At 36.8% G+C, this 15,494-nt stretch overlaps 5 protein-coding genes across 7 annotated transcripts; 2 read left to right on the top strand and 3 right to left on the bottom strand.

The window, feature by feature from the left end:
* Positions 1-1,273: 1,273 nt before the first annotated feature.
* LOC135131697 (uncharacterized) lies at positions 1,274-2,731 on the top strand. The gene is made up of 4 exons (XM_064059543.1): positions 1,274-1,287; positions 1,374-1,534; positions 1,781-2,003; positions 2,053-2,731. Exons 1-4 carry the CDS (start codon positions 1,274-1,276, stop codon positions 2,297-2,299), a joined length of 645 nt encoding a protein of 214 aa, XP_063915613.1. The 3' UTR covers positions 2,300-2,731.
* LOC135132072 (probable serine hydrolase) lies at positions 2,289-12,310 on the bottom strand. The gene is made up of 3 exons (XM_064060000.1): positions 12,112-12,310; positions 11,993-12,052; positions 2,289-3,310 (listed from the first exon to the last, which is right to left on the bottom strand). Exons 1-3 carry the CDS (start codon positions 12,137-12,139, stop codon positions 2,469-2,471), a joined length of 930 nt encoding a protein of 309 aa, XP_063916070.1. The 5' UTR covers positions 12,140-12,310; the 3' UTR covers positions 2,289-2,468.
* An 87-nt stretch (positions 12,311-12,397) lies between these two features.
* LOC135132075 (exosome complex component RRP40-like) lies at positions 12,398-13,216 on the bottom strand. Its single transcript, XM_064060003.1, has one exon. It carries the CDS (start codon positions 13,111-13,113, stop codon positions 12,415-12,417), a length of 699 nt encoding a protein of 232 aa, XP_063916073.1. The 5' UTR covers positions 13,114-13,216; the 3' UTR covers positions 12,398-12,414.
* Positions 13,217-13,320: 104 nt separating this feature from the next.
* On the top strand, positions 13,321-14,494 carry LOC135132076 (charged multivesicular body protein 6-A). Of its 2 annotated transcripts, none has more exons than XM_064060004.1 (6): positions 13,321-13,464; positions 13,519-13,648; positions 13,696-13,805; positions 13,855-14,095; positions 14,143-14,320; positions 14,371-14,494. In XM_064060004.1, the coding sequence occupies exons 2-6, from the start codon at positions 13,583-13,585 to the stop codon at positions 14,409-14,411; spliced, it is 636 nt and encodes a 211-aa protein (XP_063916074.1). In that variant the 5' UTR covers positions 13,321-13,464; positions 13,519-13,582; the 3' UTR covers positions 14,412-14,494. The 2 variants fall into 2 exon arrangements, with proteins under 2 accessions (XP_063916074.1, XP_063916075.1); XM_064060005.1 differs by having other exon boundaries at positions 13,513-13,648.
* LOC135132074 (thioredoxin domain-containing protein 9) lies at positions 14,433-15,423 on the bottom strand. Of its 2 annotated transcripts, none has more exons than XM_064060001.1 (2): positions 15,314-15,423; positions 14,433-15,257 (listed from the first exon to the last, which is right to left on the bottom strand). In XM_064060001.1, exon 2 carries the CDS (start codon positions 15,250-15,252, stop codon positions 14,500-14,502), a length of 753 nt encoding a protein of 250 aa, XP_063916071.1. In that variant the 5' UTR covers positions 15,253-15,257; positions 15,314-15,423; the 3' UTR covers positions 14,433-14,499. The 2 variants fall into 2 exon arrangements, with proteins under 2 accessions (XP_063916071.1, XP_063916072.1); XM_064060002.1 differs by having other exon boundaries at positions 15,310-15,418.
* Between the last annotated feature and the right edge of the window lie 71 nt (positions 15,424-15,494).

Genomic DNA, 15,494 nt, shown 5'->3' with positions numbered 1-15,494 from the left:
TGTACATATAATGAAATACATGAAGCATGAAGGTCATGAACGTCAAAATTAGTAGCCTTGACGTGTGAAGATAAATAGCCAATCCAAATTCAAATTTAAAGCCAATTTTGGCGTGGTTTTCCTGTAGACGTCGTTGTGTTACGCTCATCCGTAGACGACAAGTGGTGCATGACGTCAGTGAATATAATTATTAAATAGATCTTTACTGATTTTTTTTTTCAAAAACACCATATTTTATTATTATTATCGTATAGTGAACATTAACATCGTTAAACCCCTTAGCAACAAATATTTTAAAATATTATAAGCCTAAAGTCGTAAACGGTGTAAAATAGAGCAGGAACAACATGTTTTTGGTTATCGCTGCTTATATTTAAATTTATAAATTTTTATTAATGTGTACGCACGAAGTTTAAGCAACACTTGGTTCCGCTGACTCATTTGTGATATAATTAACTGTATTTTACACTGCACTTTACCTGATAACAATCCACTGGTCTTACTATGGTATATTAATTATGATCATTAAATAACAACAAACAGTTCTGTCTTCGAACAACAAATATTAGAAGAATTTGTACAACAATGCTTATAGAGACTTTTTGGTAGATATTTATTATTTCATAAAAATTGTTAGTATGTTTGGTATCACTAAATCACTAAATGTAGGTACTTTTTGTTATGCAGTGGCATTCCTGCACCTGTTGGTAAAACCAGAGACTTTAATATGTATAGACCGGCTATGTGGCCTAAAACTTGAAGCCGGCAGTCGCCATATTGCTTAGTCCCAAAATCGCGCCAAATTTAAAATCTGGACAATTTCAAAATTAATTTATTATATTTTTGCCGAACATTTTCTCCTCTAATCAGTTCTGTTTTTAATGCACATAATTAATTTATTAAAATGTGACTCACTCATGTTTTTATCTAAGTATTTCCGTCGCGTCAAAAAAATGGTTAAATTTATGAAAGAAATGTAAGCCTATACTTCTCAATGTCAATGTGAATAATTTTGTTAAGATTTTTTTTGCATTGACCAAGTCGAAGTTTTGTTTAATTACTTTTTCTGCATGTCTACAAATAGTTTTTAAAAACTCAGACGGTACAGTTAAAGCATTATTTACATCTTTAATTAATATTACCCCCGCTTTATGTGACATATCATTGTCAATAAGCAAATCTATACACTCTGTACAATCTAAATTGACTTGAATTTGTTTCGCACAAAAACCTGCTATATAATCTACAACATGTGTAGAGTGCTCATTAAGTGATGAATTTTCAGAGGTAAGTCCAACGTTTTCCGTTTGAATTAAAACTTCTCTTACTGAAACGTCGTCCAACTCATTTGGCTCTATTTCACAATTCCCTAGGACATTTGGGCTGAGTGGAGATAGTTCCAGTTATAGGTTAAGTTGTTCAGAATTGACAGAAAGGGACCAGCAATGGCGGCGTTTCCTGTGTACACGACTGCTTCAAGAAAATACACTAGAATTTAGGGTGATAGCCGGTCTATACATATTAAAGTCTCTGGGTAAAACAGCTGCTGATATGAAAAGGAAGGATATTTAAATCACATTTGCAATGTTTGAAACTGCGCATAAATTTTCGATATAAATATTTAATCATCCTTGACTTTTTCACTTTGACAATATAACAATCCATTAACGTCAGCAATGTCATTAGAATGACAACCACACCCAACAATTTTGAATAAGAACTCATAAAATACAGAATAGGTGAATTAGTTTACGAATGATTTAAATAATTATTTTTGAAGAATTCGACTATGGCCATCTATTGCAAATTTATAAAAGAATGACGGATGAAATTTCTGCAACCAACAAAACAAATTTAAATTCCCCTGCGCCGTATCACCATGACAACGCGCCCGATTCACAACAAACCAGTCATAGCGCCAAAATGCCGTTGCCTGAAGTAGAACAAATCTTACAAAAATACAGACAAGAGGAAGAAAAAGTGGACATTTTATTCAAACAAATGTCAGTCTACCTTAATTATAAACCCTACTTAATAAATTTATTTTTGTAGAGAAAAAAAAGACGAAAGCAGAAGTGTTGATGAGGAAGATAAACACAGACAATTCGTGTCATTTGAAGAAGCCAAAGAACGAAACAAAAATCTTTTGAAGGATTTGGAAACCGTTAAAGGTAATTTACGTTCGAAGGCCATCTTCAGCCCCACTGAAATGCAGTGGGAAACCATCTGCAAACACTACCAAGACGAACCTTCCCTCCCTGTAACAACCTGGAAATGTAACGTACCCATTTTTGTGTAACGTAATTTATTTAATAAGAAAATATTTAATAGAACTTGTCAACAATAAAATTACGGAAACATCTACTCACAATAAATACTGACGTTTTACTGGTACAAAACAAATGTGACAATAAATAAATCAATAAACGTAGCGTATCACAATCGCAATAATTTCCTACTACTAGCTACTACGACGAAAGAAACTGATCAACAATATCAACAATCCTTTCTGGATTGTTCAGATGCAAATGGTGGCTACCTTTAACCACGTGTCGTTCAACCTTCTTCGCTTGCTGCTCAATCTTGTCCAGGACCGTTCCATAGAATTCTGGAAACTCGAACGTCATTCCAGGATCCCCTCTTATATTCAACACCTCGCACTTAATCCTAGATGCAAAATCTAAAGACTGCTCTTGCGTCATAAACGCTAACGAAGGTACTTTTAGCCTAGGGTCCCTCGAAAAAACGTAAAACCCTGGCTTATCTTCAACCGGCTTCATTCCTCTCCTCATCATGATCTTACACCCCTCTAGTGTAACCCCGCCTTTATAGGCGTCATGAACAATATCTATCATTTCGTTGTACTCGTAACACGGAATCTGCTGTGGTGTCAAATGCTCGTAGTGCAAAAATTTATCCACAGCGTCTGGTATAGTCGCTATAATTTTAGCCGGGGACCTCACACTCGGGCTCGCTATATCTAAACTTATATATTTTTCGACTTCGTCTGGGTAGACAGCGGCGTACAGGAACGAAATTGCCCCGCCGAGAGAGTGCCCCATGAGGGTGACATTCTCCCATTCGAAATGCTTGACTATGCGCCGGAGTAGGTGAATACCGTCCCAGAATATATAATAGTAGTGCCCTTGGGCATAATGCGACGAGAGACCGTGACCTGGAAGGTCAATGCATAACAGTGAGTGGCCTCGGTTTGCCAGAAGCGGTGCCAAAGTGTCAAACGTTCCAGCGTTGTCCTGCCAACCATGGATGGCTAGAATGGGCTGGACCACCCTCGAGCCCCACCATTTACCTTTAAAACGAAAATAATTAACAATATACCATGATGTAATCATGCCAAGATTGTCAAAGTACAATGGTCATTCGAAACCAGCTAATTTAAATTGATAATAACCTTATCGTTGTTATTTTAACCACTGTAATTATGACAAACGTAAACAAGTATTCATCTTTTTGAAAAATCAACAAACAATGAGAATAATTTAATGTCAAACGCAGACGCAAAATTTTGGGTCATTAAAGGTGTTAAGTTTGATGGATTATGAATAAGAGCAGCGGACAGTCGTTTTATAGTTTTAATTAATAAATAACAAGTGTGTTCTAGAGCGAGTATGATATTATGACCGTTAGGTCCAGAGATTGAATATAAAGACTATGTTAACCGCTTGAAGAGTGCTTGAAGAGTGAATGATGAGTAGTGAATAATGTTCCCTGTGTTTCAAGGTGGTGGTGGCCCTGACTCCCACCCTTACAGGTGGAGAGGGGTGAGACAGGTCCCCGCCAGAGGCACTAACATACCCCCCGCCTTGAAACAATTACATTGTTTTAATACCAAAATAATAGAATGTTAGAGTGATAACATGATATCGATCAATTCGAATGAGAATACATGAATAAGATTTACTACAATTAACATTGTATAGAATGGATTCACAGTGATTATACAATATGGGCAATAAACTAAGAATAGCGATTTACAACACTTGCCCACATACAAAAGAATGAATTAATTATATATGGAATACACCTGAAAGAGAGATTTACAACTCTTTATCAGGTACAATACGAGTGGACAAACTTTATTTACAATAGTGTGTAGATAACCAGAACCCGAATTAGTAAATGGAAATGCCGTTTCCGAATTGGCGCACTTTATGATGCAATTTCGACACTGCACAAACACTACGCGAACAAGATCGTCTTTGCCGCGATGGACTTGCACTATTCGTTGGAATCGCCACTGCAACGGGAAGCCGGTTGTCCTCTTTGATCGGTAGTACTAGAGCTCCAGTGCCGGGAACGTTTCTTGAGGGGGTTTTCCACCTGGATCTCCCCTGCAGCGTCGTATGATATTCCGCGGACCAGCGCTTCCAAAAATGTTGGCGACAGGATTCACTCAATTGCCAACGGGAAAGGATGTTGACAGGAAAAGTGCCGTGATTCTTTTCTACTGGAGTTGTCAATGGAGGGCCGACAAGACAATGTCCCGGAGTCAGTGCGGCTAAATTAGTAACGTCGCTGGAAAGCGGCGTCACAGGGTGCGAATTCATGACAGCTTTAATCCTGACCAAAAGCGCATACATCATCTCGTACGTTAGATGGTTGTACCCGATAACGCGCTGGATGTGAGTTTTTACGAATTTAATCCACGCTACCCACAAACCACCAAAATTGGGCTCACGCGGGGGGATTAAACTCCATTTGGTATTTTCTGGTTTTAGCTTATTCTGAAATTCTTTCCCTAATAGCAATTCGTTTAGCTTGCGCCTAGTACCTACGAAATTTGTGACGTCGTGAGAGTGAAGCCAAACGCACCGGTACATTTTCGATACGTCGCATGTGAGGACATGAATTAACGTAGTTAAAAGTTCGGGTTGAAAAACGGGTCCGGTTAATAAGTTGTCATTTAGGCTTAAATTGTTTGAGCTAAGATTTGAACGGTCAACAACCTCGCAGCGTTTAATGGAAGAAATGTAGGGATTGTAAAGACAATTGTGTGGCAGGTAACTAGGATTATTTAAAGAATTTCCGTTAAGTACCTTCAGGTGTACAAGGTCTAGGTACTTCCTTAGAAAGATAATAAAACCCTCGGTAAGTTTATGATTACGACCCTCTGCGAACAATAACGGTTGGAGAACCCCTTCTCCGGAATTTCTTAATTGAAGTGGATTTTCGAAATAAGGGACTGTGGAACGACCCAACTTTTCCGAAAAGAGGAGTTTAATTACGAAACGACCATCGGGTGTATGGCCGGTGGTATTTTGAAAAGGGGTTGCACAAAGAGAGGTTTTAAAACCTTTGCTTAATAACCTGCTTCCGGTTTTGACGGTTTCAACTTCCAAGGAATGAGAAATGATTTTGCTCAAACTAATCTTGTGATGACGTGAATTTCTTAAATGCCCAAAACTGCCATTGAGAATCAACCCCAGCGCGGTATTTTGAAGCGCCGGTGGATTTTTCATAATATGATTTTGTATTTTAAGTTCGGCATTTTCTGAATGTTTTTTCTTATCAAGAATTGCTACGATTGACGTATCGATGCTATGAATATGTAATTCCAAAGACTTGCCCAAATTTTCGGTGATGAATTGAGATTGACTCCCGATGTCCAAGAAAACGCGACATTCTTTTACTTTACCTGATTGGCCCATTACGCGAATCAAACCGGTGGATAAAAGTACACTAGACGGAATAACTAAATTACATTTCGAGGTGTCTTCAGGATTATCGGAATCCTCATCTGGTTTATTTTTGATTTCATTTTTGGGAAGGTTATTGTTTGTTTCTGCGTGCAAAAGCGTGTGGTGCTTCTTATGACATTGTTTACAACGCCTTGATATGTAACAATTTTTCGCGACATGATTACTTCTTAAACAATTGAAGCAACGATTCATTTTCTTTATTTGTTCCACTCTATCGTTGGGCGTTAAACTTAAAAAATTTGTACAATTGAATATGTTGTGCATTTGGGAACATATAAAACACGGGATTGATTGATTACTGCTTACTTGTACCTTATTAGTGTTTGATTTTAATGATTTACCCAAATATTTGGTTTGGGATTCACATTGTTTACCGAGATGAGCATTGTTAGTATTTACATTAAACGAATTCGGGAAAGGAAGATGATACAACAAATCGGCTTTTTTGATTAGAGCAGTATATAATTCCGATATTTCATGGATATAGGTTTGCACGGGTCCGAGATTATAAACTGCGGGTTTGTTAGATTCTTCGCTACTCGTGTCATCTAAAAATACCACGATTTCCGATTTATGTTCAACTATAAGATTTTGTACGTTAGATTGTACCCGTTTCAAATCTTCCAACCTGCATCTTAACTCGCCTATTTTTTGGTGGTTTGTAACTTCCGAGATGAACTCCGCATGTGAATGTACATCGTTAACAAGAACGATAAATTTCCAGAGAGATTTGTTATTCGACATCGTCAGTACGAGAATAATGAACTACGCAAAATGGACAAAACTAAAGCCTACCTGAGTTTCTTGATGAATGACCCTCGATGATTTGCACTGCACTCGCGGCCGTTACCGATGTTTGAATACTTGATGATTTAGGTGGAATGTTGAATTCCAAGCGATGATGATTTATCGAACTACACTTATCACTTATCACTGTTACTGATTTTCTGTCGCTGATCCGGCTCGAAGGACCATGTTAAGTTTGATGGATTATGAATAAGAGCAGCGGACAGTCGTTTTATAGTTTTAATTAATAAATAACAAGTGTGTTCTAGAGCGAGTATGATATTATGACCGTTAGGTCCAGATATTGAATATAAAGAGTATGTTAACCGCTTGAAGAGTGCTTGAAGAGTGAATGATGAATAGTGAATAATGTTCCCTGTGTTTCAAGGTGGTGGTGGCCCTGACTCCCACCCTTACAGGTGGAGAGGGGTGAGACAGGTCCCCGCCAGAGGCACTAACAAAAGGTCGATTTATAAACTGACGTTGCTGTTCGCCATTGACGTTAAAATAAATACGAAGCGAAAGTATGCGTCGTTTATAACATCCGTTGACGTTGCCGTTGAAAGTTTGAGTGACGTTCGAGATGACCAACTTTTACCTTTCGCCGTTACGTTGCCGTTGACGTTGGGTTTTCAACCAATCAAATTGCGGTGGGGGAATATTTTTCTGGTTGACAGCATCATTTTCTACACTGTAGCTTTCTGTCAGTAGTTATGCATTGTTAAAGATAGTTCTCGACGTTTAAATCAGCAAGATTTTTTGCTTATCGTCTCAAAAAATCATCACAATTGAGATAGGGCGGGTGGGCGGGGTTTATATTTTGTCTTTTTTTCCTTAATACATGCAGGCGGAGCATAATTGCAAAATCGATATTTTCTTGCCAAAAGAAGTCTACACATATTAAAACATAAAGGCAAAATGTTAGCCCGCCCACCCGCCCTATCTCAATTGTGATGATTTTTTTATCCACCGTGAATCAGCTTAACTGCAAAATGCTTATTTCTTCACAACAAATTAAAAACATGGTTTTGAGTATCGTATTGTTCAAAGAATACTCTGTACAGTAAGAAACAAAGGCAAAATATAAACCCCCCCCACCCACCCCACCTCGATTGTGAGGTTTTTTCGTTTAAAACGGTAAATTTTTCTAAGGAAATATGGATTTTGCAATTAGGCTCCGCCCCTAGGTCTGCCAACGAATGAAAACTTCATTACTATTTAGATCAGAGCAGGTATGGGTGGGGCTTAATCTTTGGCTTTAATTTTTTCTTAATATATATAGTAAATCTAAAAGTTTTAGAAACGAAAAGTTTAAAATTCTAAAATTGGAACTTCCAAAAGTTCGAAAATTAAAAAACGGAAAAATTTAAAATGGAAAATTCGAAGTAAAATTAAAGAAACAAAACAAAGAAAAATTGAAAAATTGGTAATCAAAAATTAATGAAAAGAAAACTGAAGAAACAAAATTATAAAATCGAAACATTGAAAAATAAAGAAAATAAACAACCGAAACGGAGAATGGCAAATCGAAAATTTGAAGAAATGAAAAATTACAAAATCGAAACAATCAAAAAACTGAAGAATCAACAATTGGAAAGAAGAAAAAGCGAATAGAATAAAAAAATTTGAAAACCCAAGAATTCTAAAATTGAAAAATCGTCAAAATGGTAAAAACGCAACATTGAAAGATCGACAAATTGAAAATAAATATCGAAAAATTTAAAATTGAATACATGAAAAAGTTTTAAAATCCAGTAACTGAAATATGGAAAAATTCTAAAATCGTAGAATTAAAAAAGTATAAAAATTTTAAAAATTCTAATAATTATTATACATTTAAAACGAAAACCAGAAAAATAGGAAATCAAAAATTGAAAAATCCAAAAGTTGCAAAAATTCACACTAAAAAATTGAAAAAATTCACAGTGAAAAAAAGAAAAATTCTAAAATCAGAACCTTGAAAAATCAAAAAAATTAAAAAATAAACAAAAAACCGTAACGAAAAATTCCAAATCTCATAATTACAAGTCGAAAAATTGCAAAACCTAGAAAATGGAACATCCAAGTTTGGAAAAATTTTAAAAAATCATCACAATTGCGATAGGGCGGGTGGGCGGGGCTTATATTTTGCCTTTTTTCTTAATATACGTAGTCGTCTTTTCAGAACAAAAAAACTTAAAACATGTTTAAAATGGTAAATTCTTCTAGACAAATATAGATCTTGCAATTAAGCCCCGCCCCTCGATTTAACAACGAATGAAAAAGTCGTCACAATTGATGAGAATTGAGATCGACGTGGGCATGGGTGGGGCCTAATCTTTGGCTTTATGTATCTTAATATACATAGTATTCTTTGAAAAACACGATACTCAAAACCATGTTTTTAATTCCCCACAGAGAAATAAGAATTTTGCAATTAAGCTCCGCCCCTCGCCTTACGACGAATAAAAAAAAATAATCAGAATTGAGATAGGGTGGGTGGGCGGGCAAACATTTTGCCTTTTTTTCTCAGTATGTGTAAACTTATTTCGGCAACAAGAAACTTAAAACATGTCTAACTTGGCAACGGAGTTTATAAATGACAATTTTCGGGTTTGAGTGTATTGTATTGAGAGTATTTTTTGAACAACACGATACTCAAAAACGTTTTGCAGTTAAGCTCCGCCCGTTTGGCTCACGACGAATAAAAAAATCATCAGAATTGAGATAGGGCGGGCGGGCGGGGCTAATATTTTGCCTTTTTTTTTCTTAGTCTACATAGCCATCTTTTCACAACAAAATGGTATAATTTAAAATGGTATATTTTGTAAGGAAATATGAATTTTGCAATTGTGGGGCGGAGCCTAACTGCAGAATCGATATTTCCTTATACAAATTTTCCATTTTAAACATGTTTTAAGTTTCATATTGGGAAAGGAAGTCCACACATATTAAAAAAACAGGCAAGATTTTAACCCGCCCACCCGCCCTATCTCAATTATGACGATATTTTTTATTTACTGTCAACCAAAGGGGCGGAGCTTAACAGCAAAATGCTTATTTCTTTACAAGAAATTAAAAACATGTTTTTGAGTATAGTGTTGTTCAAATAATATTATGTATATTAAGAGAAAAATTCAAAATGTAAATCCCGCCGATCCACCCCACCTCTATTGTAATGATTTTTTTATTCTTAAAAACTTAAAACACGTTTAAAATGGTAAATTTTTGCAAGAAAATGTGGATTCATTACTATTTAGATCAAGGCAGGAATGGGTGGGGCTTAATTTTTGGCTTTAATGTTTTCTTAATATACATAATTTTGAATAACACAATACTCAAAAGCATTTCTTACATGGTAATTTGTTGTAGAGAAATAATAAGGATTTTGCAATTAAATTCCGCTCGTTCGGCTCTCGACGATTAAAAAAAATCATCACAATTGAGATAGAGCGGGTGGGCGGGGCTTATATTTTGCCTTTTTTTCTTAATATGCGTAGTCGTCTTTTCAGAACAAGAAACTTAAAACATGTTTAAAATGGTAAATTGTAGACAAATATGGATCTTGCAATTAAGCCCCGCCCCTCGATTTAACAACGAATGAAAAAGTCGTCACAATTGATGAGAATTGAGATCGACGCGGGCATGGGTGGGGCCTAATCTTTGGTTCTATGTATCTTAATATACATAGTATTCTTTGAAAAACGCCATACTTGAAAACATGTTTTTAATTCCTCACAGAGAAATAAGAATTTTGCAATTAAGCTCCGCCCCTCGGCTTACGACGAATAAAAAAAAATCATCAGAATTGAGATAGGGCGGGCGGGCGGGGCTAGTATTTCTTCCTTTTTTTTCTTAGTCTACATAGCTATCTTTTCACAACAAAATGGTATAATTTAAAATGGTATATTTTGCAAGGTAATATGGATTTTGCAATTGTGGGGCGGAGCCTAACTGCAGAATCGATATTTCCTTAGACAAATTTTCCACTTTAAACATGTTTTAAGTTTTATATTGGAAAAGGAAGTCTACACATATTAAAAACAAAACAGGCAAAATGTTAATTAACCCCGCCCCTCGATTTAACAACGAATGAAAAATTCATTAAAATTGATGAGAATTGAGATCGGGGCGGGTATGGATGTGGCCTAATATTTGGCTTTATTTTTCTTAATATACATTTGAACAACACGATACTTAAAAACATGTTTTTAATTTCTCGTAGAGAAATAAGAATTTTGCACTTAAGCTCCGCCCCTCGGCTTAGGGCGAATAAAAAAAAATCGTCAGAATTGAGATAGGGTGGGTGGGTGGGGAAACATTTTGCCTGTTTTTTTTTAATGTGTGTAGCCTTCCTTTCCCAATATGAAACTTAAAACATGTTTGAAATGGAAAATTTGTATAAGGAAATATCAATAGAATATAAATAGAAATGACAATTTTCAGCAACGGGAACTTCAACGTCAACAGCAACTTTATAAATCCCACTTTAGTGTTGTACTAAAAATTTTAACTTCATTTTTTATAATTTTATCAAGACACTATGGATGAATTACTCTTAAATCAGAGGCATATTTCATTAAAATTAGTGATATAATTTGTCGCTGTCACAAAATGAAATTTATAATTCAAGACACATCTTGATTAAAATTTATCATCCCTTCCGCCCGGATGATGACGTCAGTTCAAAATGTATTTCGTATCAGTATTGTATAATATTTTGCTTTACTGAAAGTAATTTCCAACTTTTTTTTTAATTATAGACAATAATGAATATAGATAGGTAGGTATTTCAATGTCAAGCGTCAAGCGAGTGTTCGAGGCATAGGCTTCATTACAATAACGTATGACGTCACGAACTGTTACTAATAATGTCATTAATAACTCGACAAAGACCTCGCCACTAGTAGGCCGTGCAATTTATTTTTAAAATAAAGATGTTGGCATTGCCGCTATTTGACACTTTATTTGACAGTTAAAATCGTAACTGTCAAACTCTACATGAAATCATATAAATTCAAAATCTGTATATTTTTTTTTAATTTTTCGCTCCAAGTGTTTGTAATTTTTTCTGGACTATAAATTTCCGAGACAAACACCCTTTAATTAGAGTGTTGCAGTAGAAAGTATAATCGACGGAACTGCTTTAATTAAATGAAAACAGGGCCGGCTTTAGGCGGTTCGAGCGCAGTTGTCTAAAATGGCCAGAAAAAATCGTGACGACAAATTTAGAATCACTAAGCGGTTATAAAGATTCTTAAAATGTGTATATTTAAAGTAATCAAGAAATTATCAACTGATTTTTATAATTACTAATGTAGGTGCTGTAATAATACCCTGATTTCCATGTTTTATTACCTCACCAGTGTCACTAACGACTGGAACTACATATATACATTTGACACCTCATAACCCTGATTGTTGAACCATAAAATATTTAACATTAAGAAAAAAGTTGCTATGTCACTTTTGACGTCAAAGATTGTACTTAAAAACTAAATACATACCACTAATATGCCCCCAAGGAACGGGTATCCGGATGTCTTTAAAATCGTCATCTTTGACATCTAAAAAAGTAAGGTTACGTAAAAAATTTTTCGAAAAACCAAAACTCCACGTTACTCACGATGAAATCCGTTTGTCTTATCACTCATTCTAGCGATGAATGCGATTTTATCGAACTTCGGTGTGATTTTAATTGTTATCAGTCTCGCCCCACCTGACTGATCTGTCACTCTACTCCTCCACCATTGGTCGAATCGCCACAGCACATGCCAGTAGGTGGAGTCGGAGTGACACCAGCCAAAATTACTTTTTTTCACACACCGTTAACCGAATTTTTAATACCTCACTCCAGTTATTTGCTTCCAAAGTCCACCGATTCTCTAATTAACGGGATTAAATAACTGACGTTATCAGGGATTAAACTTTATTTGCTCTGTCTACACAACTCTACAATAACTTTATCATCGTGCAACTCCGCGGTCTCCAAACACCTCAAAACAGTCAAAACCTCCTTAGTATTGCGCCCATTAACCCAAACTTTCCCATTCATCCCGACCGCGATTTCATACGGGAACACTTTTCCCAGCGCCGTCAGAATGGGGTTTTCGGGGTCCAATAACCGGTGCACGAGTCCCAAACTCACAGTAAACACAAACCCGTCGTTCGACAGCGGCCCCATTTTCCCCGCTTTGAAATACGAGTCCACGCAAACCAGCTCCGGTTCCATTTCTCTGTGCGCATTTAACAACTTCCCGTAAATCACGTCGCCGACTTGCACGTCCGGTTTTTGTTTTTTCGTGGCCCCTTCAAAGGCTAGCATCGAAAGGGACGCGTATTCGCCGCTACCGATGTCAATCCTGAGGGAATCGCCTGCCTTTTTGACTATAATTCCTACAACTAAGTCGCCACGTTTCGGGATGTAGCGCTTGTGGTTGTGGGACACCCAGTAGATGTTGGGGGGTTTGAACTGGAGCTTGCCGGCTCTGGTAATTCGTAACGTGTTAGGAGGGTCTTCGTTGCGCTTCAAACCGGGGCCCAGAATTGTCACCCCTTTTACTGCTTTCACGTCCTTGATGACCTCACCGGGGAACACAGTGGTGTTTTCGTTTACGTCTTCGACCATTTCGGGATTTGTGTACAATTGTTTTAAAGGGGCTCGATAACATAACCTTAGTTTATCAACACATGTCAGGTTTCGGTAACCAATGAAACGCCGGAGTGGGTAGTACGTGTCAAAGCAGCTGTTTGTGATTGGTCGCTTTGTGACTAGTACAAGTCTACCAACCGCGTAGTGCCACTATAAAAACACTAATTTACTATTAGTGTTCGTGGGGTGATGGAGTTTCTTTGAATTTTGGGGGTGAAGGGCGAAATTATTGTCACTTTTTTCTACAAAACACACATTTTTCACCGTTTGTTTGGTAAAAAAGCCCCCAAGAATTTTGTGTTCGTGAAATAACCCCAACGTTGACAGGTGTCAAAATTTGTTGCGATTACAAGTCAAAAAGATTTAATTTTTTAGCTGCAGGTAATTTTGGGTTGTGATGGGCTTCTGAGGTTTCAAAAAGTGAATAGTGCGATTATCGTTAAACATGGGTATTATTTTTGGTAAAAAGAAGCCACCGTCTCGGATAACTCAACAAGATAAGGCTGTTTTGGTAAAATTTATAGTTTGTTTAGTGTGGTGATAATACGACGGTTTCAGCAATTGAAGCAACAACGAGATAAACTGAAACAGTATCAAAGGAGAATTGAATTAACTTTGGCGTCACACAGAGAACTGGCCAAAAAATTATTAGAAAAAGGACAAAAAGAGTAGGTTTGGTGGTCATTGTTGATTGAATTAGTCCCGTTTTTTTTTTAGACGTGCAAAATTACTACTTCGGAAGAAAAGATTCCAGGAATCAATTCTAGAAAAAACTGACAACCAGTTGGACAATTTAGAGCGCCTAACGCACGATATTGAGTTTGCTCAAGTTGAGTTACAGGTGGTAAATGGGCTTAAGCAAGGCAATGAAGCGCTTAAGAAAATCAATGAGGCTCTAAATATTGAAGACATTGAAAAGATTTTAGATGAAACTAGAGAGGGAGTGGAAAAACAAGAGGTAACTTTGTGTTTTGGTAAACTTGTTTAATTTAAACACAAATTTAGGAAATTAATGCTTTACTGAGTGGTGGACTAACTGAAGAAGATGAGGCTGCTGTAGAAGATGAATTGGCGGAGATAATTAGTCAGTCTTTGCCAACTGTTCCCATACAAGAACCTGAACCAATGGAGACTGGTGAAGACATACCAGAAACACCTGAAGTACCGGAAACGCCAATTAAAGGTATAACCACAATTTTAGTTTAATTCCTTCAATAATTTTTCGTTGTCTAGAAAAAAGCAAACGACGAGAACCCGTGGCTTTGGAGGCCTGAACCCAATTTTTGTACGCTTAATTTCTTGTAAGTAATTTTTTATTAAGCAAATGAATAAATTTTAATATAAGGCTGTATAAAAATGAGATTAGTCAAGTCCTAGTTCAGCAGCTTCTTCAGGTGTCAAATCAGTCGACTGATAATTGACCTTGTTCAAACCATCTCCACTTTTCAGACAATCACGTGCCAGCGCATACTCTTCAATATCCAAGTCGTCGTCGTCTTTATTGTAAGCACTGTCACGAATTTTCTTCCCACTATTTTTGCTCTTTTTCTCTTGCAAATGTGGCGGAGTTGACAAATCGCCCTCATAATCAATAATTCGGTTCTGAGCAATCCTCCACTCGAGTAATTCCGTTGAGAAATCATCGCGGTTACCAAGTTGGGTGAAACCCACGATTTTATCAACCATCACGCTCTCGTGAACTAGCACGATCGACGGAATTGTTTTAATTTTGAGATTTTGTGCCAAAAATGGGCACTTTTCAGCATTCAATGAAACGAATCTAGTTTCGATGTGTTTAGGTGCTAGAATCTTCAAGTGTTTGTCGACGATAGCGCACCTTGGTGACGAATTCGTATAGAAGTGGATAACACAATTCTTGGATTTTTTGATAACGTCAAAGAACATTTTTTCTTCGGCTAGTTCCTCATACTGTCCGTGCCCACTCGAGAGCCATTCGTGGCGCTGCGCCTCCTTTTGTTTCAGTTCGTTTATGCGTTGCTTGCGGAGTGTCTCTAGGTCGTTGATGTCCAAATTTTCAATATGTTCGATAGCCGCATCCACCTGACGTTCAATAGCTTGAGTAACGTTGAGTACTTTATCCTCTAGTTGATTCATTGTAACTAGAACAATTTTTACAATGAAAAGGGTCAACTATGGGTGTTTTTCACTCACTTACAGTAATAATTGCAGATTTTGAACGAAATGAAAAGACGGGTGTTTTACGCCTTGTTTTGTTTAGGCAACCATGACACAAACGTCAGCTGTCACTTGTCACACTTCACCACAGTATATCATACAGTAAAGACAGCTCGTCAAATATTGGAACAACGTGTCCTTACCCAACCGTTTTGATTAGG

Source organism: Zophobas morio, unplaced genomic scaffold (assembly GCF_036711695.1).
Source record: "Zophobas morio isolate AGI-343-1 ecotype UQ-CSIRO unplaced genomic scaffold, CSIRO_AGI_Zmor_V1 ptg000021l, whole genome shotgun sequence".
NCBI lineage: Eukaryota > Metazoa > Arthropoda > Insecta > Coleoptera > Tenebrionidae > Zophobas > Zophobas morio.
This window is presented reverse-complemented; position numbering and strand designations above follow the sequence as displayed.

Coding starts and splice junctions, on each gene's coding strand:
- LOC135131697 (XM_064059543.1), top strand. Junction 1,535..1,780: donor ATACATATTAAAGTCTCTGG/GTAAAACAGCTG, acceptor TTATTTTTGAAG/AATTCGACTATGGCCATCTA. Junction 2,004..2,052: donor GACATTTTATTCAAACAAAT/GTCAGTCTACCT, acceptor TTATTTTTGTAG/AGAAAAAAAAGACGAAAGCA.
- LOC135132072 (XM_064060000.1), bottom strand. CDS start 12,139: ATGAGTGATAAGACAAACGGATTTCATC. Junction 12,053..12,111: donor TAAGACAAACGGATTTCATC/GTGAGTAACGTG, acceptor TTACTTTTTTAG/ATGTCAAAGATGACGATTTT. Junction 3,311..11,992: donor TCCTTGGGGGCATATTAGTG/GTATGTATTTAG, acceptor TTCGTTTTAAAG/GTAAATGGTGGGGCTCGAGG.
- LOC135132075 (XM_064060003.1), bottom strand. CDS start 13,113: ATGGTCGAAGACGTAAACGAAAACACCACTGTGTTCCCCGGTGAGGTC.
- LOC135132076 (XM_064060004.1), top strand. CDS start 13,583: ATGGGTATTATTTTTGGTAAAAAGAAGCCACCGTCTCGGATAACTCAA. Junction 13,649..13,695: donor AACAAGATAAGGCTGTTTTG/GTAAAATTTATA, acceptor CGACGGTTTCAG/CAATTGAAGCAACAACGAGA. Junction 14,321..14,370: donor ACCGGAAACGCCAATTAAAG/GTATAACCACAA, acceptor TTCGTTGTCTAG/AAAAAAGCAAACGACGAGAA.
- LOC135132074 (XM_064060001.1), bottom strand. CDS start 15,252: ATGAATCAACTAGAGGATAAAGTACTCAACGTTACTCAAGCTATTGAA.